Raw genomic sequence first — 23,384 nt, 5'->3', positions numbered from 1 at the left:
TCGCCTTTGCAGACTCCTTCCCACACTGCCCGGTAGCCAGCATGTGGTTCTCCGGTGTTCCTGTAGCACTCGCAGTAGTGGTCCTGACGGGGACAGTAGCCATGGAGGTCCGCCTCCACAAACGTGACCTGGAGCGACCAAACCGCATCGTTGGAGGAACTGAGGTCGCCCAAGGTGGGTCAACACGGTTTTATCTAATGTATACCTTCAAGCAGAGCTGGCCGCGTTCCTCGATGTCCTGAGCAAAGACATGCCAGTCAGGACACCGAGGAACGCACAGAGGAATGCGCACAGCTCTGCCTTCAAGTGCTCTTACTACAGAATGACCTGTAATCTGAAGATGCTATGATGCCCTTTACATATGCTCTACCATGGACTGCAATAGCAAAACAGGTCGAAAAGACAAAACTGATAAGCACACGAAGGTTCAAGTTGAAGAGGTGAACAAACTCATCGGTAAATATGGGAATATATTGCTGAGGTGCTCACCCGACACTCTTTTAAAGGTCAGATATCAACAGATATACCATTCGCTAAAAATCATCGTATTGCTCGAAAAAGTACTTTTTAAAAGCATACAAATAAAGTTTTTACCTGTTACAGAAGAATTTATTCAGAAAATTCACTTTTAATTTCGCCTCACATACCACTTTTCCGAAGTAGAGATGTTCTAGTCGATTTGTAATTAGTACCAGTAATCGCCGCTAGGTGAACCGGCGGTGACGTCACAGTTGCCAAACAATCGGACAAAGAGACACACGCTGTACTTCAGCTCAGTCATTCCAATCGAGTTATTCATCTTCATGTTCGTTTTTAATCCAAATTTGTTCGCAAAAATGGCTCATTGTGCATTCCAATTCGGAAGGATAGTATGTATGGTGGAAGAAGAAGAGGAAGAGGAGTTTGATATCGCCGAACATCGCATTGTAAAGCCTTACCAGTTCGAACCGATAATAGGACAGCCCGTTTCTTTGTCGGAATACAGTGCAAGTGAAGATGAAGAAAGTGGTGAACAAAATAGCGAAGAAGAAGGGGCAAGCGATTCCAAGCATGGGGGGAAAAATAAATTATATGAATTGCCTTGTGGCCATTTCTTCCTGCAAGATCGAGATTATTCATTTAAAATACGACACACGACTGACAATGCAAAATTTGGCAAAAACAGTTGTTTGTCTTCATCTCATTGCGTCGTCTGCTGTTCGAAACAACCCGCCCGTGCGCTTCGGGAACGTTCGGGGAATTCCGCGTTCGTGACGTCACAGTTGCCAAACAATATTGTTATTCTGAGAGTGCATCGTATCGCCTTTGCATTGTCAGTCGTGTGTCGTATTTTAAATGAATAATCTCGATCTTGCAGGAAGAAATGGCCACAAGGCAATTCATATAATTTATTTTTCCCCCCATGCTTGGAATTTTAGAGAGAGACTGACAAATGATTCTTACTCATGCATTGGTTCTTCATCACCTATGGGCCCATGCTTCTGCAGAAATTCCCAGAAACTTGTTTCCAGCACATGCTCATTTAAGCAATTTACTTGAAATCCTTCATGGTCTATAATGCAGTTACCCTTTTCATCTAATTTCTCTGCGACCTGCTGCATCTCATTGCAACAAACACTTTCTTTCGCTGTTTGCATGGGTAGGCAGTGTCCGCATGTACACCTGGAAATAAAAAAGTTAATTTATCTACAAATGAAATAAAAGGTTGAGCTGGACTTGGAAGGACCTCGGTGCAGAGGCTGGCCCCAGGCTTATGTCCTCAATCTTCTGAAATTAAAAGTTTGGAAAAAAGAGCAAAAATTTATTGGTAGGCTTATACCATCATGTAGGCCTGGACTACAATCGAAATAGGGGCCTAAATCGTCTACTTAAAAACAAAGGACCCCATCCCATGCTTGCAATGATAGCCTAAATAAGGAATAATGCACTGAATTTCTTACCAGTTGGTATTCCCAATCCTATGAGACTGGTCAGATCTTTTGCGTTTGCGTCTAGGAGGGGTGGTAGGCCCATCTTGATTCTCGGCACCGTCTAAATCAACGTCGCCGTCGAATTCCGTCTCCTTCCCCGTGGTCTCGGGTTCTGAATCTGACAAATCGCTTTCCCCTTCTTCTTCGCTATTTTGTTCACCACTTTCTTCATCTTCACTTGCACTGTATTCCGACAAAGAAACGGGCTGTCCTATTATCGGTTCGAACTGGTAAGGCTTTACAATGCGATGTTCGGCGATATCAAACTCCTCTTCCTCTTCTTCTTCCACCATACATACTATCCTTCCGAATTGGAATGCACAATGAGCCATTTTTGCGAACAAATTTGGATTAAAAACGAACATGAAGATGAATAACTCGATTGGAATGACTGAGCTGAAGTACAGCGTGTGTCTCTTTGTCCGATTGTTTGGCAACTGTGACGTCACCGCCGGTTCACCTAGCGGCGATTACTGGTACTAATTACAAATCGACTAGAACATCTACCCTTCGGAAAAGTGGTATGTGAGGCGAAATTAAAAGTGAATTTTCTGAATAAATTCTTCTGTAACAGGTAAAAACTTTATTTGTATGCTTTTAAAAAGTACTTTTTCGAGCAATACGATGATTTTTAGCGAATGGTATATCTGTTGATATCTGACCTTTAAGTCCTCGAACCATAATATAGTTCAATGTATTTGCCAAAAGCAATCTAATTCAGCTTGTGAAACGCTGCTGTAATAAAAAGGTTAAGAAGTACTCAGGCCCTATAAGACCATGTGCTGGCCACAGCCTATTTTCCATTAATGTTTTGAATGTAAACAGAATTACAATAGATCACCACTGTATACAGACCTGAATCTCCCTTATAAAATGGCCAAGTCAAGGAAGTAAACTTAGATCGACTTTCCTTTGGAGATATACAAACAAAGTGAATCCCTAGTTCCTACGGAATCACAGTAATGGTGTTTTTATCTTCCGCCACAGGAATCTTGCAAAGAAAAACTACACTGCAACATGGCAAAGCAACAGAACAGAATGATGGCAATTGATCCAATTCTCACCTAAAATCGCACAGCCATGATTAAAACAGAAAAGAATATTTCTTCTGATTTTTTTTCCAGACATGTTTGAATGGCAGGTGTCGTTGCAGAAGATGGTTGATTCTCCTGAATTATACAAACACTTCTGCGGTGCAGCGTTCGTCGCCATAAACTGGGTGTTAACGGCCGCCCACTGCACGATGAGTGTCGAGTAAGTTCTTTAAAAGACGACACTGTTTCTGATAATAACCACACCATTTTCCGAGTTATGTGAGTTTTTTGTTTTTGTTAGCTTGTCCTTGCCTTTTTTACGTTTTCAATTTATTTTTACTTAATTTTTGTTAGGTCAGCATAAGTGTTGCCAAATGTTGTCTTTTTTATGTTTTCAATTTATTTTTACTTAGGTGTTGCCAAATGTTGTCTCACCATAACGACAGCGATACTTTGATCAAACATGTTACTAAGAACTGGCCTATCTGTTTCTCTGTCTATATATTGTGTCACGCTTATCACCGTTGGTCGTTTTCATTCGTATCCATTCCCATAAAGAAGGTAGATTATACAACTATATTTAGCGTATGTTTTATAATGAAATAATCTACACTTGATTCTGTATCGGAGAATATTCTTCCTACGTATGCTGTTAGTTGAATGAATATGCGAGAGGGTGCAGAGTGGGAGTTTTATGCATAAATTTAATCAAATTCCACCACACCACCAGAGTGCCTGTCAAGTGACGTTGTTTACTATCAAATGCCATCCATTTTTTTCTTCATCCAGCCTGGCAAGATCCACAACCTTCCATTCATCACCGATGTATTCCAACAATGTGCCCATAAACTTACTCTCTGCCTCCTTCTCGCTCTGGTCCCCTTCACTTTCCCCAGCAGACATTCTCTTTCTGACTTTGACTTGGATTTTATTTGGATTCAATCATATATACAATAAAACACAATACATCTATGACTCATATTATACATAGTAAATACAATTGTATATCTGAGGATGGCACAGAAAGTCAAGACTTATTTCCAATGTGGTCCTCACAAAAAATGACATATTATAACTAGGAAAAGATTGTCATAATACAAGCTAGGTTGACTTGAAAAAAGACGTCAAAATTGACTAACATGAAAAATATGACTTTTCTGACTAGAAAAAAAATTACTTAGAAAAATGACTAGCATAAAAGGTGTAAATTAAACATATAAACTATTTTCCTCAGAAAAAACAGTGTCTAAAAGATAACATTTAACTAAAAGATAACATTCTAGTCCATGCCCTCTCAGTATAAGGCCCACGGATTTTAATTGTCTCTTCCTGATACGTTTGACCAGTGTTCTTTCCATTTCTCCTCTTCTCAGAATATTTAGGTTGATAATTCGTGCAGTCCAAAGGATTCTAAACATCTCCACTGCTTCGCGCATCCTTATCGTGTCCTTCTTCATCGGCCATGCCTCACAACCATACGTTAATGTTGACCATACATAACACTTGATAATTCGTTGTCTTAATTCCATATTTATGCTTATATTCGTCAGTATCTTTTTTAAGATTACAAATGCTGTCTTTGCTACTTATTTTCTCGTTTTTATTTCTTTTTTCACAGTCTGCGTTTTCTGTAATAACACTTCCTATGTACTTAAAATGTTCTACTTGTTTAAGTGTTTGTCCCTGATTGATTATTCTTACTCTCAATCTCTTTTCGTTATTCCCATCACTTCTGTCTTTTTCAATTTTATCTTTAGTCTTCGTCTTCTACACGTTTCATCAAAACTATCTATTAATCTTTGAAAATTTGCCTCAGAATCTGCAAGTATCACTGTGTCGTCCGCATAACGTATGTTGTTTACATTTGTTCCATCCACTTTTGACTGTACAACTTCCACCAACGAAAAATAACTTTTCTTTGGGGGCATCAGTGGTCAATATACGTCTGTTGAATATAATATAAAACAAACATTTATATTTTCTTTAATTCAATATAATCTAATTTTTGGTTGCTTAGACACCACATTATTCTATCGTCTCATATTTTTTTCTCAGATCCTAGACTAAACTAACCTAACATAACATAACATTGTCAATCACTGTGCATATGCCTGTCGCGCAGTTTTTGTCGGGTAAACAAAAATAATCCTTATTTTTTTTACTTTCCCCACACCTAAGTATTGTGAATCTTTACAAAAATACCACCGTAGATTTATACACCTAATTTTATTTGATAAAACTATCTAGGGACGCACCTACTTTTGGCGACATTTTTTCTTTTCTTTTCGCGATTTTCCGTCAAGAATCACCTTCTCGCCCTCTGCCCCGGCGCCCAAGGGGCGACTCCGCTCCCACTCAGTCCCCGAAATGGGTAAAATAATTATCAATAGATCTAATTTTGATTTCAATTGTAATCTATTCTATTCATTGAAGTAGTTCTATCAACCCAATGCACTTGAAAGCACTTCCCACAGACCATACAAAGAGATATTTTAACATTTTATAATTACCTATCAAAACGTATACACGTCTTTAATCACCGTACGGTGGAAATAGCAACTGGTCCAATAACACCATATGGAGGAAGTAGCAGTCCTGTCTAATAACACCATACGATGAAAATGGCAATCTACATATATACCAGCTACAACAAGTTCATCATCATTATCAGTAGGAAGCATACGCCGGGGGTCGCGTTGCTTCAGTCACACGCCGACGTCATTCTCTACGGTTTCTCTAAAGAAGCCCCCATGCAGTCACCCTTCCCATTCCAAACAGCTCTCGGATGGATCGTTTGAGCTGCTTCAGTCATATGTTCTACGGTGGTCCCCATCGAAGGTTCTCTTTTCAAGCAATGGGATAAACTTCAGGGAATCGCACCATTTGCTTATATAAGCTAAGATGACGTTCATGAATTACAATGGCACAAAGCACTGACTGGCTACGCTGGGTTTGATACATAATCGATTCTCCGAAGGCGCTTGGTATCAAAGACGCCGAGACGCCTCTTCTACTCAGCATTCGGTGACCACGTCTATCACCCGGGTCTTCTTGCATGAATATCAACAACGCCATGTACTCGGGAGTCCATAACACCAAAAGGTGAGAGGCCTACACCAGGAGGCGCTGAGTAGCTGCGGCCAAAGCCGTCACCTTTCCCCTATGTGCTTAGACTGTTGAGGAAGGCGACAGTCACTGCCGGGAATCAGAGAGAAGTGCGGGATTCGAACCCACTTCGGATGACGTCACCAATCCTTCGGTATGACCCATGACTCTTGTGCATCTTTCTAAGACTTCAATGCACTCGTCACGTGCATGGGCAAACTGATTGGTATGTCCAAATGCTCGGAAGCTTGATGGTTTAAAAGGGCAACCAGTCAGGGAGATGAAACGAAGCTTTGATGCGAGAACAGGGCGCAGTGGTTAGTCACTGTTCACTTTGATACGTCTGAGCTGGGTTCGAGTCCTTGGCTTCACTGCGTATCAGTTAGTTTCCGCATATGGCTCCGTCGAGCGCATTGTCAGTCTCGATCGTGATGACATGGAATTAAAAGTGAAAAGTTAATGTTGTTAATATATATATATATATATATATATATATATATATATATATATATATATATATATACACACACACACACACATATATATATATATATATATATATATATATATATAATCTATATATATATATATATATATATATATATATATATATTTCTTTATCAAATCACAATTAGAAGTGTTAGGTCTTGGTTTGAATTTTGCTTTAAAACCGGAAAAATACAATGCTATGGACTTCCTGGTAGGTTTTGATAAGTTCTTGTCCCATAATAATTAATATATATATATATATATATATATATATATATATATATATATATATATATATATATATATATATATATATATATATATATATATATGGGTTGTTCGATGGTACCATGTAATTAAGGCACAGCTGCTCACGAACCGAGCAATAGTAATCAATAAGGTGGGACATCACAGAGTCATATGGGAAAGGGCTGTTATCTCCAGTAGACTAACATAGTCATGTTACGGAAGAGCACAGATGAGCGTAGATAGAAATAATTTTGAGTAAAGTTTTCACAAAATGTAAGATCACGAAGGTGTATGATGACATAGTATGAAAAGCCAAATGGGAAAGGGGAAGGAAGAGAGGGGGAGAGGGGAGATGTGTATAGCCTAGCTCTTTCTTGCCTCATTGCCAAGTTGTGTCGCTTATACTTACACACACACACACACACACGCACACACACAAGCACACTTAAAAAGGATAATTACAGAAAAGATCTGAAAAGGAATAGCTTCCCACACAGAGTGACAAATATCTGGAACAAACTGAATGAGGAAACAGTGAGTGCTAAAACTATACAAGATTTTAAGATCAAACTGGATGCTAAAAGATACAAAAACGGGTCACACTCTCTTCCCGTAAAATAGAACTAGGTAATACACAAACATACACATAAGCACAACACCTGTATATTCCAATTAGGTAGAATACACACACAACAACATATGGACATCTACGAAGTATGAATGACTTGGCCTTTTTCATTGTACAGGTGAACAAATGACATATTAATCATCCACTTTCTCCACATCCTCCCCTTATACGTCCAAACACAACACACACACACACACATACACACACACACACACACACACACACACACGACATATATGCACACACATATTATGAAACACGTAAACGCGAAATGATAAACACGCACATATACAATGGCTCTCTCTCTCTCTCTCTCTCACGCGCGCAATGACCCACATACATAAAAACACACAAATACTCAAACCTCACCGTACAACCACACAACCTGCAGCGCAGCCAATGCGAGGGTGGTAATGGGAACCTATGACCTGAGGAAGCCCACCTTCATGTACTTGGTCGAGGAGTGGAACAGGCATCCGGACTACGACGAAGTCACCATGAAGAACGACATTGCGCTGGTCAAGATCAACATGGAAAAAAATCTTCTGCCACACAGAAGCCACAGTAAGTGGAGTCAAAGGCGTGTGTGTATTTACCTAGTTGTATTTTACGGGAAGGGGAGCTATCCTAGTGGTGTCCCGTCTTCATATCTCATTTCATCTAAACTATTTTTAAATTCATGTATTGTTTTTGCACACACCACTTTCTCATCTAACTTGTTCCAACTGTCTATTACTCTGTGGAGAAAGCTATTCTTTTTCAGATCTCTTCTATAGCTGTCTTTCTTGATTTTCTTTCCATGTCCTCTTGTATTTCTATCATCCCATTTAATCAGATTCTCTCTATCAGTAATTTCTATGCCTTTCATGATTCTGTAAATAGCTATCAAATCTCATCTCTCTCTTCTTTGCTCTAGTGTCTGTAGTTCAAGTTTTGCTAGTCTCTCTTCATATGATAGTTTTGAGAGTATTGGTGCCAATTTTGTAATTGCTCTTTGTATTCTTTCAAGTTTTTTTTTTATACATTTTTTTTGTACTTGGTGACCACATCGTTGCAGCATATTCCAATCTTGGTCTTATCAGAGTGATTAGAATTTTCTTCACCATTTCTTCATCCAGGTATGTGAATGCCACTTTGATTGTTCTTATTAAATTATAAGTTTCTCCAAAAATCTTATTTATATGTTTCTCAGGTGACATATTATTCATAACAATGACTCCCAGGTCCTTCTCATTTTCTACTTTTTTTATTCCTTCTTCTCCCAATTTATATGATCCTGTTATTCTGTTTTTGCTTTTTCCAAATTCCATTATACTACACTTTTTAGTGTTGAACTCCATCTCCCACTTCCTACTCCATTCCCATACTTTATTTAGATCACTCTGTAGTGATTCACAATCTTCTTCCGTGTTCACTTTTTTTAATAGTTTTGCATCATCTACAAAGAAGCTCATATAACTTTCAATTTCTTCATCCATATCATTAATATATATAGCAAACATTATTGGGGCCAGAACTGTTCCTTGTGGAACACCGCTTATTACGTCATCCCATCTTGAGTGCTTGTCTCTTATCACTACTCTCATTTTTCTCTCTAGCAAAAAGTCTTCCATCCATTTAAGCAGTTTACCCTGTATTCCTCCTTCAGTTTCTAATTTCTTAAGCAACTTCTTATGTGGTACTTTGTCAAAGGCTTTTTTTTTAGGTCAAGAAATGCACAATCAGCCCATCCATCTCTTTCTTGTATTATATCTATTAGCCTTGAATAGAAACATATTAGTGACGCATGATCGTCCTTGTCTGAATCCAAATTGTCTTGGATTAAGCACGCTGTTTTTTTCTAAATATTTTACCCATTTACTTTTGCTAATTCTTTCACAATTTTTTGCTATTGTACTTGTTAGAGAGACTGGTCTATAGTTGGTAGGGTCTTCTTTATTACCTCCTTTATATATAGGTACTATATTTGCTTTTTTCCAATCTTCTGGAACTTTTCCTTCTTTCAAGGAACTATTTATTATGCTATGTATTTTGTCTGCCAGTTCATTTCTGCATTCTTTCAAAATCCAGTTTACTATTTCATCTGGTCCATGCGATTTTCTAACATCAAGATTACTCAAGTGTTTCATTATTTCATTCTTTGTTACTTCTATTTCTTTCATAGGGGGGACTTTCTTTTTCCATTCGATCTCTTCCGGTTGTATATTCTCCCTTGTAAACACTGATCTAAAATGCTTGTTCATAATTTCCGCCATTTCTATTTCCTCTGTGTATTCAACTCCTTGTCTTAATTTCTCCAAGTCTTGTTTGTTTTTCAGTTTGTTGTTTACAAATCTGTAGAATAGTTTTGGTTGATCTTTACATTTTTCTATGACAACTTTTTCATATTTTCTCTTTTCGTCTCTGCACGCTTGTACATATTCATTTCTATAACAAGTATATATTTTCCATTTTTCAGGTCTTCTGTCTTTCTTCCATTTGGTCCAAGCTTTGTCTCTTTTGTCTTTTAACACTCTACAGCTTTTGTTGTACCAGCACTTTACATATTCTTTTTCTTGTTTTTGTCTTGGGACATACTTTTCCACTCCTTTTTTATAGATATTTTTGTCAAAATATTCCATTTCTCTTCTACTGTTGTATCTTCTTTGTGTATTCTTTCCCAGTTTTCATTTTGAAAGAATTCTCTTCTTTTATCAATTTTTTTTTCATACATCAATCTTCCTTTTCTATATTGTTCATTTCTTTTCATGTATTTTTTCTCATTTAATTCTATCAATATGTGGTCCTTTTTACTTATTGGTGCCTGGTATTCTATCTTTTCCACTATTTCAGGTTCTGATGTGATTATTAGGTCTAGTCTCGATGGTTCTTCTTCATTTCTATACCTAGTGTTCTCTTGGATTCACTGTGTCATTGTGTGGTCAATAATCATCTCAAGTAGAACATTTCCCCCTGACTCTTCTCCCTTTACAGTCATCTCTTCCCAGCAGACTTCTTTGCAATTAAAGTCGCCCATCATAACTATTCTTCCTCCATCTTCCATTATCTTGTTTAGTGTTATTCTTGTGTCTTCTAACATACTTTTATGTTCACTCTCTTCCCACGAGGCTGTTTTTGGGGGCACGTAGTTTATTACAAACTTTCTGCTCTTCTTATCTCTGTCTTCTACTTCTACCATAATCATCTCTACTCTGTTCTTTCCATATGTGACACTCTTCACGTTTATATCCTTCTTAGTCAGGAACATAACTCCACCCCCTTGTTTTATCTCTCTGTTTCTAATCCAATAATTATATGCATTGTGTCCTATGCTGTTGGGTGGTAGTGGACCTTTTAATTTTGTCTCAACAATTCCCATTATGTCCGGATCCTTTTCCTTCGGATACTCGTTCAGTTCATTCAGTCCTGTTATTAATCCATCTATATTTGTGTAGGATACTCTTAACTTTCTGTTATTTCCATTGTATTCTCTGTTTCTTTTTTGTTTCTCTCTGTTACGGTCCATTTCTTCAATTTCATATTCACTACTCTCCAGTAGAATTCTTATTTTTCTGACTCCATTCTGGTCTCGTTTTTTTTCTTTAGCTTCTTTCCTTTTCATTTTTTCTTCCTCTCTTTCCTCTTTATTAATTTCCCTTTTTATCCATACCTTTTTATATTGTTCATTTGCTGCTAGCTTCCCTGTTTTTGCTAAGATATTCTCTGCTGTTGTTTGTGATCTGAATTTAATCTTAATTGGTCTGGTCTTATCTGTACTATACTTTCCGAGTCTAAACTTCTCTTCAATTTGTTTAATTATTTCAGGTTCATCTTCCTGAACTAATTCTAGTAATCTGCTTACTTTTTCATTTTCCTCATTGATTCTTGCGGTTCTATCTGGGTTATGTTTCTCTTCCATTCCTAATATAATTATACATTTTATCTGCTAAGTCTCTTACAATATTCTCCTTCTGTCTCATCACTTTGATAACTGAGTCTTCAGTTTGCTCTTTCATTTGCTGTTTAATTATATCAGTAAATGCAACTTTACCATTTTCCTGTATCTTCCACCCCTGTGCCTCTTTTGCTATTGCCTCTTTATTGTCTTTATTGTTCCTTTTTAATTCTTCATTCTCCTCTTTTACTTCTCTTAACTGTCTTTTTAGTTCTTCTATTTCATATGTTAAGTTTTTGTTCGCCTTCTCTATTTCTTCCAATCTTTCAACCCTTTCCGCAATTTTTGACATTCTACCGAACCTAATCTCCCAATGTTCGGTCATTTGTTCAAGTTTTTCCTCCAGTTTTGCCAGTCGGGGGAGGTTGGTATCCGCCCCCCCCCTCATTAAATCCATGGAAATTATTATTCTCACCTTCTATTGTGCTGCTCTTATCTATGCTTCTAATCTTTACATTTTTGTTAGTCCCTTCATCGTCACTAAATTGCTCTGGCCCGCGCTTGTTTACATGGCGTTTGCCTGCCTGGACCAAGTCCTCTCCTTCCTCATTTCCTTCCATTTCCCTCAGTAATCCCTCCCCTTCTCCCTTTTCCTCACTTTCCCACTACACCACGAGCAATCTCCTTCCCTGTAAATACAATAGGTACTTCCTTTGCGTTGAGATCCACGAATATTTCACTTTTTCTTCAGGACGTCAATCCTTGCCGTCCGTCCGACGTAAGTGTGTGCGTGTGTGTGTGTGTGTGTGTGTTTACCTAGTTGTATTTTATGGGAAGGGGAGATGCTCGTGGTGTCCTGTCTTCATATCTGTTTTTAAATTAATGAATTGTTTTTGCACACACCACTTTTTCGTCCAACTTGTTCCAGATGTCTATTATGTGTGTGTGTATTTACCTAGTTGTACCTAGTTGTATTTACCTAGTTGTATTTTACGGGAAGGGGAGCTATGCTCGTAAGGGTCCCGTCTTCATATCTCATTTTATCTAAACTATTTTTGAATTCATGTATTGTTTTTGCACACACCACTTTCTCATCTAACTTGTTCCAACTGTCTATTACTCTGTGAGGAAAGCTGTTCTTTTTCAAATCTCTTCTATAGCTGTCTTTTTTTATTTTCTTTCCGTGTCCTCTTGTATTTCTGTCATCCCATTTTATCAGATTCTCTCTATCAGTAATTTCTATGCCTTTTATGATTCTGTAAATAGCTATCAAATCTCCTCTCTCTCTTCTTTGCTCTAGTGTCTGTAGTTCAAGTTTTTCTAGTCTCTCTTCATATGATAGTTTTGAGAGTGTTGGTGCCAATTTTGTAATTGCTCTTTGTATTCTTTCAAGTTTTTTTTATACATTTTTTTGTACTTGGTGACCATATCGTTGCTGCATATTCCAATCTTGGTCTTATCAGGGTGATTAGGATTTTCTTCACCATTTCTTCATCCAGGTATGTAAATGCAACTTTGATTGTTCTTATTAAATTATAAGTTTCTCCAAAAATCTTATTTATATGTTTCTCAGGTGACATATTATTCATAACAATGACTCCCAGGTCCTTCTCATTTTCTACTTTTTTATTCCTTCTTCTCCCAATTTATATGCTCCTGTTATTCTGTTTTTGCTTTTTCCAAATTCCATTATACTACACTTTTTTGTATTGAACTCCATCTCCCACTTCCTACTCCATTCTTGTACTTTATTTAGATCTCTCTGTAGTGATTCACAATCTTCTTCAGTTTTCACTCTTTTCAGTAGTTTTGCATCATCTGCAAAGAAGCTCATATAGCTTTCAATTCCTTCATCCATATCATTAATATATATAGCAAACATTATTGGGGCCAGAACTGTTCCCTGCGGAACACCGCTTATTACTTCATCCCATTTTGAGTGCTGGTTTCTTATCACTACTCTCATTTTTCTTTCTTGCAAAAAGTCCTCCATCCAATTTAGTAGTTTGCCCTGTATTCCTCCTTCATATTCTAATTTCTTAAGCAACTTCTTATGTGGTACATTGTCAAAAGCTTTCTTTAGATCTAAAAATGCACAGTCCGCCCATCCATCTCTTTCTTGTATTATATCTATTAGCCTTGAATAGAAACATATTAAATTGGTGACGCATGATCATCCTTGTCTGAATCCAAATTGCCTTGGATTTAACACTTTGTTTTTTTCTAAATATTTTACCCATCTACTTTTGATAATTGTTTCACAAATGTTTGCTATTGTACTTGTTAGAGAGACTGGTCTGTAGTTGGTAGGTTCTTCTTTATTTCCTCCTTTATATATAGGTACTATATTTGCTTTTTTCCAATCTTCTGGAACTTTTCCTTCTTTCAAGGAACTATTTAGTATGCTATGTATTTTGTCTGCCAATTCATTCCTGCATTCTTTCAGTATCCAGTTTGCTATTTCATCTGGTCCATGCGATTTTCTGACATCAAGATTACTCAAGTGTGTTAATATTTCATTCTTTGTTACTTCTATTTCTTCCATAGGGGGGACTTTCTCTTTCCATTCGTTCTCTTCAGGTTGTATGTTCTCCCTTGTAAACACTGATTTAAAATGTTTGTTCATAATTTCCGCCATTTCCATTTCCTCAGTGTATTCAACTCCCTCCTGTTTTAATTTCTCCAAGTCTTGTTTGTTTTTCAGTTTATTGTTTACAAATCTGTAGAATAGTTTTGGTTGATCTTTACACTTTTCTATATCTTTTTCATATTTTCTCTTTTCCTCTCTGTACATTTGTACATATTCATTTCTATAACAGGTATATATTTTCCATTTTTCAGGTCTTCTGTCTTTTTTCCATCTGGTCCAGGCTTTGTCTCTTTTGTCTTTTAACTCCCTACAGCTTTTGTTGTACCAGCTTTTTACATATTCTTTTTCTTGTTTTTGTCTTGGGACATACTTTTCCACTCCTTTTTTGTAAATTTTTGTCAAAATATTCCATTTCTCTTCTACTGTTGTTTCTTCTTTGTATATTTCTTCCCAGTTTTCCTTTTGAAAGAAATTTCTTATTTTATCAAAGTTTGTTTTTTCATACATCATTCTTCCTTTTCTATATTGTTCATTTCTTTTCATATATTTTTCTTCATTAAGTTCCAGTTCAATCAATATGTGGTCACTTTTACTTATTGGTGTTTTATATTCAATTTTGTCCACTATTCTAGGTTCGGATGTAATTACTAGGTCTAGTCTCGATGGCTCTTCTTCATTTCTATACCTAGTGTTCTCCTGTATCCATTGTGTCATTGTATGGTCAGTAACCATCTCAAGTAGAGCGTTTCCCCATGAGCCGTCTCCACCCTTTACTGTCATTTCTTCCCAGCAGATTTCTTTGCAATTAAAGTCGCCCATCATAACTATTTTTCCTACCTCTTCCATTATCTTGTTTAATGTTATCTTTGTGTCCTCTAACATACTTTTATGTTCACTCTCTTCCCATGAGGCTGTTTTTGGGAGCACATAATTTATCACAAACTTTCTGCTCTTCTTATCTCTGTCTTCTACTTTCATCATTATCATCTCTACTGTATTCTTTCCATATGTGACACACTTCACATTTATATCCTTATTAGTCAGGAACATAACTCCACCCCCTTCCTTTTTCACTCTGTTTCTAATCCAATAATTATATGCATCATGTCCTACACTGTTGGGTGGTAGTGGACCTTTTAATTTTGTTTCTACAATTCCCATTATGTCTGGTTCTTTTTCTTTCAAATAATCATTCAGCTCATTCAATCCTGTTATTAATCCATTTATATTTATGTGTAAGACACTCTTAGTTTTCTGCCACTTCCATTGTGTTCTCTGTTTCCCTTTTGTTTTTCTCTTGTATGTCGACTTTCTTTAGTTTCATATTCACTACTCTCCAATAGAATCTCTCTTTTTCTGACTCCGTTCTTATCTCGTTTTTTTCCTTTGCTTCAAGTCTTTTCTGTTTTTCTTCCTCTCTTTCCTCTTTATTCATTTCCCTTTTTATCCATACCTTTTTATATTGTTCACTTGTTGCTAGTTTCCCTGTTTTGGATAAGATATTCTCAGCCGTAGTTTGTGACCTGAATTTAATCTTAATTGGTCTGGTCTTGTCTGTACTATATTTCCCGAGCCTGAATTTCTCTTCGATTTGTTTCATTATTTCTGGTTCATCTTCCTGAACTAATTCTAGTAAATTTCTTACTTTTTCATTTTCCTCTTTGATTCTTGTGGTTCTATCTGGGTTATGTTTCTCTTCCATTCCTAATATAATTATACATTTCTTTCTGTCTGCTAAGTCTCTTACTAGATTCTCCTTCTGTCTCATCACTTTAATAACTGAATTTTCAGTTTGTTCATTCATTTGCTGTCTGATTATGTCAGTGAATGCAACTTTGCTATTTTCATGAATTTTTTTCCAACCCTCCTTGTTCTCCTTATTATTCTCCTTTAAGACTTTATTCTTATCTTTTACTTCTTTTAACTGTTTTTTTAATTCTTCAATTTCCTTAGTTAAGTTTTTGTTCGCCTTCTCTAGTTCTTCCAATTTTTCAACTCTCCGTATAATGTTGTTAACATGACCGAACCTACGCTCCAAGTCTTCGATCATCTTATCGACCTTCTCTTCTAGTCTTGTCAGTCGGGGGGGGGTTGTGTCCCCCCCACCCTCTTTAAATCCCTGGAAAATATTCTCATCATCTTCTACTGTATTGCTCTTATCTATACTTCTAATCTTTACATTTTTGTTAGACATTTCATCATCGCTAAATTGGTCCGGCCCTCGTTTGTTTAGATTTCGTCTGCCTGCCTGGGCCAAGTCCTCACCTTCCTCATTTCCTTCCATTTCCCTCAGTAATCCCTCCCCTTCTCCTTTTTCCTTACTTTCCCTACACCACGAGCAATTTCCCCCCACCCTGTAAAAACAATAGGTACTTCCTTTGCTTTGGGATCCACGAAATTTCACTTTTTCTTCAGAACGTCGTCTATGCCGTCCGTTCGTTGAAGTGTGTGTGTGTGTGTGTGTGTGTTGTGTGTGCGTATGTATTACCTCTCCGCAACCTCTGTATTCCGCATTCCCTTGAGCTGTTCTCGGGCCACTAGTGTCAAGAGCGATACTGGATTCTTTAGCATGAAGCTTAGCCTTCACTTTTAACTCTACTGCTTTTTCTTCCAGCTGTGTGTGCGGATCTGTGTATTATATTAAATGTCATGAACTAAAATAACCTCCTGCTTTAGTTTGGAACGTGAACACAAAATGTAAATTATCATCTCTACCACTGTGCACTCCTACAGGTCCATCACATATAACTCCAATCCCTCTGTCAAAAGAAAGGGAGGAACCTAGCAATACCTTCTTCGTCTCAGGGTTTGGACATACGAGCCACGGAGGGCAAGCCTCGGATAACCTACTGTTTACCCAGGTGACATTGCGCTATTTGCGCCCAAGGTTCTCAAACTACTATTACATATAACCCGTGCTTATGAATTGCTATTCCTAAATCTTCTGGAGATGACGTAAACACTAAATTTCATCGTTTTGCATCCACTAAACGATTCTATGCAGACTAGAGCCGAGGTTCTCAACCTATTTTCACAAGTACACCGTACTTATGAATTACTATACTCTAACCTCATGGAGATGACTCCAACATTAAATCTAACAATTTTATACCCACTAAACAATTCTATGTAGACTAGAGCCGAGGTTCTCAATCTACTTCCACATGTACGAGTATACCATAGTTATGAATTACTATTCCCTAACCTCCTGGAGATTATTCCAAAACTAAATTTAATCATTTTGTATCCACTTGTGATTCCCCGTACTTAAGAATTGCTGTAATATAACATCCTGGGGATGATTTTAACATATATTTTAACACTAATTGTAATCTTTTTGTATCCACTAACTACTGGTGGCTTTTGGTTCGCAGCACCGAGATTATACTAACCGTATGTGGAGACAAAATACCAAAGAGAAGATCACTAACATCTCGTAAAAGCAACATCCCCAAAGACCGGAAGATACTGATGAAAAGAAGAACTTCTCTCACCCAACAATTAATGAAAGCAACAAATGATAACCGCAAAAGGGCACTTCATGGAAAAATAGCCACAATTGAAAGGGAAATCAAAACATCACATGAGGAGCAAAGAAACAAAGAAGAAATCCAAGCAATAAGTAACATTAAATCCAATCCAAAGTATTTCTTCAGTTACTGCAAAAAATTCTCAAAAGCAAAAACCAAAATTGGACCACTCCAATTGGATATGGTAAAATGTCGTCATGCCCCCAGGAAACCTGCAGTGTCTTAGCATAACAATACACAACAGTGTTTTCCCAACCAAAAGCAGAAAGTATTGTAAATAACCCACAAGAATTCTTCTCAGTACAAAACAACGAAAACCCACAACTCAATGACATTCATTTCACCAAGACTGATGTGCTGAGGGCAATAAGTGAAATTAGAGTAAACTCAGCTGCTGGCCTGCCATCTTTCTTACAAAATGTAAAGAGGCTCTAACATCCCCCCTTCAGAAAATTTGGCGACTGTCCCTCGACACAGGAATAATACCTAACAGACTAAAGGAAGCCATATCCCCAATATATAAGGGAGGAGAAAGAAGTCTGGCCAGAAATTACAGACCAGTTGCACTTACAACATATATCAAAGATTTTTGAAAAGATATTGAGAAATAATATCAAGTACCTGGAGAAACAAACTATTAAGCAAATCTCAACACGGTTTTCGTAAAGGGAGATCGTCTTTCTAACTTGTTAAGTCACTATGAATGGTTGCTCCAGGGGCTTGCAAGACGAGGAAACGTTGATGTTGTGTGCCTTGATTTTGCTAAGGCCTTCGACCGAGTTGATCATGGCATTCTATCACATAAACTCAAAGCTGTGGGAATTAAGGGAAAGATTGGGACATGGCTCCACAACTTTGTCAGAACAAGGACACAGGTGGTAGCTGTTGATGGCCACCAATCAGAAAAATCAGCAGTTCTCAGTGGTGTACCGCAGGGCTCTGTGCTGGGCCCGCTACTTTTCTTGGTCCTAATGAACGACATAGGCCAAGCCGTTGACAGCTCATTCTTGTCCTCCTTTGCGGATGACACCACCCTCAGCCATAGAATCAGCCATGAGGCCGACATCCAGGAATTGCAAGACAACCTGGACAAAATCTCAGAATGGGCTGAACTTAACATGCATTTCAATGAGGAGAAGTTTGAAATTCTAAGATGTGGCCCAAATTCTGACCTAAAAAGTTCCACCACACTCCATACCAGAGGAGGCACAAATATATCCTCGAGTCAGGTTGTAAAGTGCCTTGGAATTCACCTCAATGAAGAGGCCACCTACAGAAACCACATCTTCAAAATTACTAGTAAAGCCAGACAAATGGCTGGATGGGTACTTAGGACCTTCAAATCAAGAGATGAACAGCTAATGTTATCACTCTGGAAGGCACTTATACAACCAGTACTCGACTATTGTAGCCAACTCTGGTCACCACACAAAAGGGCAGAAATACAGGAACTAGAGTCTGTCCAAAGGCATTTCACTAGGCAAATCAAAGGCATGCAGGGCCTCAATTATTGGGATCGCCTGAAAAAACTAGGGCTATACTCTCAACAAAGAAGAGAGAGATACCGGGCCATATATATGTGGAAAATACTGGAGAAACAGGCACCTGACCCTACTACATTGTCTCTACTAGAAATACACAATAGCAGAAATGGTCGCATGTGTGAAAAGAAAACACTGCCTACATCTGCCCCAGACAGAATCAGGACCCTATTGGCCTCCAGCTTCACATATAATGGTCCCAGAATCTTCAATAGCCTACCAAAACATATAAGAGAGATAAAAAACTGCCCAGTCACAAACTTTAAACAACACCTAGATAAATATCTGAAGTCACTGGCAGACGAGCCTCCCGTACCTGGATACACAGCTCATTGCAGGGCAGCCTCAAATTCCATTCCAGACCAGATCAACCTACAAAAAAGGAGATTCCCGGACTGGAAGTAGCGGTGGACCACCACAGCTATGAGGAAGACCCTCTGAATTCTACTAAGTAAACTAAGTAAGTAAACCACCGTGGGCCACTCGGGTTCCATCCTGAATCCTCTCTGTCCAAGCAGGTTAGAGTGTTGCTACTCGCGGCGGAGATCGAGGTGAGCGCAGTTCAAAACCTGCCACCAGCGAGTTGGACCAAGGGCATGGTTCATTAAATATTCTCGCTACTAAATCCTCTGTAAGAGGCACCACCCTAACATTCTGATAGGGGTAGTTTGCGAGGTTCAAGCAAATCGTATCATCAGGGAAATGGCTAAGTTGTTTCTTCGTTGCCATGGCGACAGTCCTGCCAAAAAAAGGAAGGGAAAAAATCTCGAAGACAGACTGACCATCGACTTCTACCCACGCAGTCTCCAGGTCAGCGTGCACACCATCATATTGTATACAAGAGGGTGTAGAAATAAAAAGAACATTTGCTAATGTGTGCTAGGTCAATCCATCGGTGCCAAAGGAGAACATATTCTCTGTGGTTTCCAGTGATGCACTTGTACAACAGTGGAAATAGGACATTTACACACTTATACAAATATACAATGACCTTTGCCTCATATTTCCTAGTAACGCCAAGCTCAAATTGGGGAAAATCTTTTCCTCTCATCCGGTCTAGGATTAGAACAATGGTTCTCAATCTGGGGGCCATGGAAGACCCCGAGGGAGCCATGAAGAAGCCATGGAAGACCCCGAGGGAGCCATGGAGGCCCCCATGGGAGCCATGGAAGACCCAGAGGAAGCCAGGGAGGCCCTAGAGGGAGCCAGGGAGGCCCTAGAGGGAGCCATGGAGGCCCTAGAGGGAGCCATGGAGGCCCTAGAGGGAGCCATGGAGGCCCCAGGGGGAGCCAGGGAGGTCCCCGAGGGAGCCATGGAGGACCCCGAGGGAGCCATGGAAGTCCCCGAGGGAGCCATGAAGGACCCCGAGGGAGCCATGGAGGTCCCAGAGGGAGCCATGGAGGACCCCGAGGGACCCATGGAGGACCCCAAGGGAGCCATGGAGCCCCCAAGGGAGCCATGGAGGCCCCCGAGGGAGCCATGGAAGTCCCCGAGGGAGCCATGACAAGAACATAGAGGGGCGTGGCCTGCTGTTATAAATCATACATTTTTATATAAAGCGAGGAATCTAAGTAAAAAAAATGATCATTGTCCTGGCATACCACAAAATCTATCGATCCTAAGATAATTATGAATGCCAACTTAGTAATAAAGCAAAGGGTTTCTCTTCATCAATATTTGATTATAGTTACTAATTATTCATTTTTACCTTTTGGTGGGGTAGGATTTAGGAGATAAATGAAGGGGAGCCAGAAGAATGTTGAGAATTCATTAAGGGGAAGGAACGGAATGAAAAAAGTTGAGAACCACTGGAGTAGATAGAATCAAAACCCTCACCACCATATATATATGTTGCAGAAACCATAGGGAAAATAAAGTCGGAATACTAAACGTTTTCGTCCATTATGACATCCTCAGTATTAGTATTCCACTTTATTTTCCCTGTGGTTTCTGCAATATTATTTAGTCATGCATTATTGTGATTATTTTTGCAATATATATATATGTATGTATGTATGTATGTATATCAAAAAGTTTATCTGTGCAGAGGACTTGAGGAATCCATGGGACAACAACGAATGAAAGATGAAGATAATCTTTGTTTTTCTTCCCAGGTGAAATTTGTAGACGACGAGGAATGCCAAAAAGCTATATCAAAAGTATCCATCTACCAAGTCTTCGATACCAACTTATGTGCTGGTGGGCATGAGAGGGACGCTTGTCAGGTATTATAACGCTTTTTATGTTTATATTAGTCACATTACTTATAAAAGCGGCACTATCAACACGTATCTAATACATTTGAGGAGCCTACATTAGTTGTGAAATGTATTGCCGGTTAGCTTTCTCACGTACACAAACGCAGATTACAAATTCGGTATATAGGGAAGATCGGTGTAGTTGGAGGAATGCAGAGGTGGGGCTATTTGAGGAAAAGAATTTAATCAATTTGGTTGGTTTACATTTAAATCGAGTAGTATTTATTTCATGTCTCATTAGTGTTTGCACATTCAAAATGTCTTCCTTTCTTATATTATTTCTCAGTGTTAGGCCTTACACTTGAATTTGGGGCAGAATATCAAGGAATTCAAGGCATCTGCAAACCTCTGCACGCCACTGAGCGTAGTATAATTTTGGTAAAACGATATTCAAATCGAATGCTGCTGCTGCCCAATGGGTGCACATCTTTTCCCCTTTATCATGACGTCATTAACTGCTTTTGGCTCTTCGCAGGGCGACTCCGGAGGCCCCTTAGTGACCTGCAGGGAAGGGAAATCCATGACCTCCAAAGATTGTTCCCTGTCTGGAGTGGTCTCCTGGGGCCTTGGGTGCGCCACAGATGGGGTGCCTGGGATCTATACCCAAACTTCTTACTACAATTCCTGGGTGAAAGACACGATTGATAAGAATTAAGAAGAGGAAGTTTACAAGGAAGAGGAGAAAGAAGAGGAGGAGGAGGAAAATGAGGGTAAATAAATTGCATGAGAAAAAGAGTTGAAAATATACTATACAAGAGATGCAAAAGTAGAAAGGCGATGAATGGACAAGATGGTTCATATGAATATGTATATGTATGTGTATATATATATATATGTATATATGAGTGGTAGGGTGGTGAGATAAACACTGAGAATCATTGGAGTTTTTATTCACTGACGTTTCGCTCTTAACATAATTTCTTCAGTGTGCATACATGAAAGAAATTCAGCATACTTATATGCAACATCGAGCATGCAGGTTATATATTGATTTTCTGTCCCTGCATGCACACTCTGAAGAAATTGTTAAGAGCGAAACATCAGTGAATAAAAACTCCGATTCTCGGTGTTTAGCTCACCATCCTACCAGTCATTTTGTCGTCCATCCTTCAATACACACACACACATATCTATATAGTGAATAAAAACTCCAATTCTTGGTGTTTATCTCACCATCCTACCACTCATTTTGGCCTCCATTGGGTCTCCCAATGTTGATGGCTTAGAATTAAAGTGCATTGTGGTTGTTAAAATATATGTATATTCATATATATATATACACACACACACACACACATATATATATACACATATAATATGGTAGGTCCCACCTATCTCATGCTATCTTTGCCAATCATTCAGCTCACCGTCACGTGATCAAACATTGTGCAGATAAAACTTTCAGCTACTGATGCCTTCTATCTTCCACAGTCCACGACTATTGTAGTTTAATAACATCCAAGATTCGCCTCACTTTGTTTAATTTCATAACGTGGGGGGGGGGAATACAACAAAAGAGATGTGTGTAGGCATGTAAGCAAGAATACCTTCTTACAAGCTTGCATTAATGTAGGCTACTGAGCTGGGTGCATTCCCTTGTGCCTTCTACTTTAGTTTAGCCACAGTTAGTGTTCCCAAACTATTAAAGCAATATAGGTGCCGTTATAGTATATGGCCTGCAAAATTTTTCTTTGGTATAGTATGTGGCCTACCAGACTTTTATTTTGGTATGAACCTGTCTCTTAAGCTTTAGTAGTTTGGGAGCACTATCTGTGGCCAAACTAAAGCGAAATGCACCAAGGAACACGCCCAACTCTGTTAATGTACACTGAACTTTTAATGAAATTTAGTTAAATATGTATTATGCAACTAATCATTATAGATAATTATATAAAAAATGTGAAAGTATCTATGGAATCATCAGATCAAAAATGCAACGTGAAGGGTCAAGTGAACTGTGGCACGCAATTGTTGTGTGTGTTTGTTCCATTGATTATAACGTTCCCAGTAAACAAAGGTGTTTTAAGCGTGCATGAAAATGTGAACATAACTAAACACTGGTGATGAATTGGCATGGATTCACTATTTACGTAATAAAAATCTATTTTGCTCTTCA

General features: G+C 38.4%; 1 protein-coding gene across 1 annotated transcript in view; it reads left to right on the top strand.

The window, feature by feature from the left end:
• The window catches only part of LOC143033382 (trypsin-1-like), a 44,525-nt gene extending 21,141 nt beyond the window's left edge, over positions 1 to 23,384 (top strand). The window contains exons 2-7 of the mRNA XM_076198733.1: positions 13 to 174; positions 3,095 to 3,224; positions 7,867 to 8,039; positions 16,673 to 16,800; positions 21,125 to 21,235; positions 21,744 to 23,384. Coding sequence (XP_076054848.1) covers positions 42 to 174; positions 3,095 to 3,224; positions 7,867 to 8,039; positions 16,673 to 16,800; positions 21,125 to 21,235; positions 21,744 to 21,923 — 855 coding nt within the window. The 5' untranslated portion in view covers positions 13 to 41 and the 3' untranslated portion in view covers positions 21,924 to 23,384. The remainder of the gene's footprint in view (positions 1 to 12; positions 175 to 3,094; positions 3,225 to 7,866; positions 8,040 to 16,672; positions 16,801 to 21,124; positions 21,236 to 21,743) is intronic.

The sequence above is a fragment of the Oratosquilla oratoria genome, chromosome 15 (genome assembly GCF_046742065.1).
Source record: "Oratosquilla oratoria isolate Oo_2021 chromosome 15, ASM4674206v1, whole genome shotgun sequence".
Taxonomy (NCBI): Eukaryota; Metazoa; Arthropoda; class Malacostraca; order Stomatopoda; family Squillidae; genus Oratosquilla; species Oratosquilla oratoria.
This window is presented reverse-complemented; position numbering and strand designations above follow the sequence as displayed.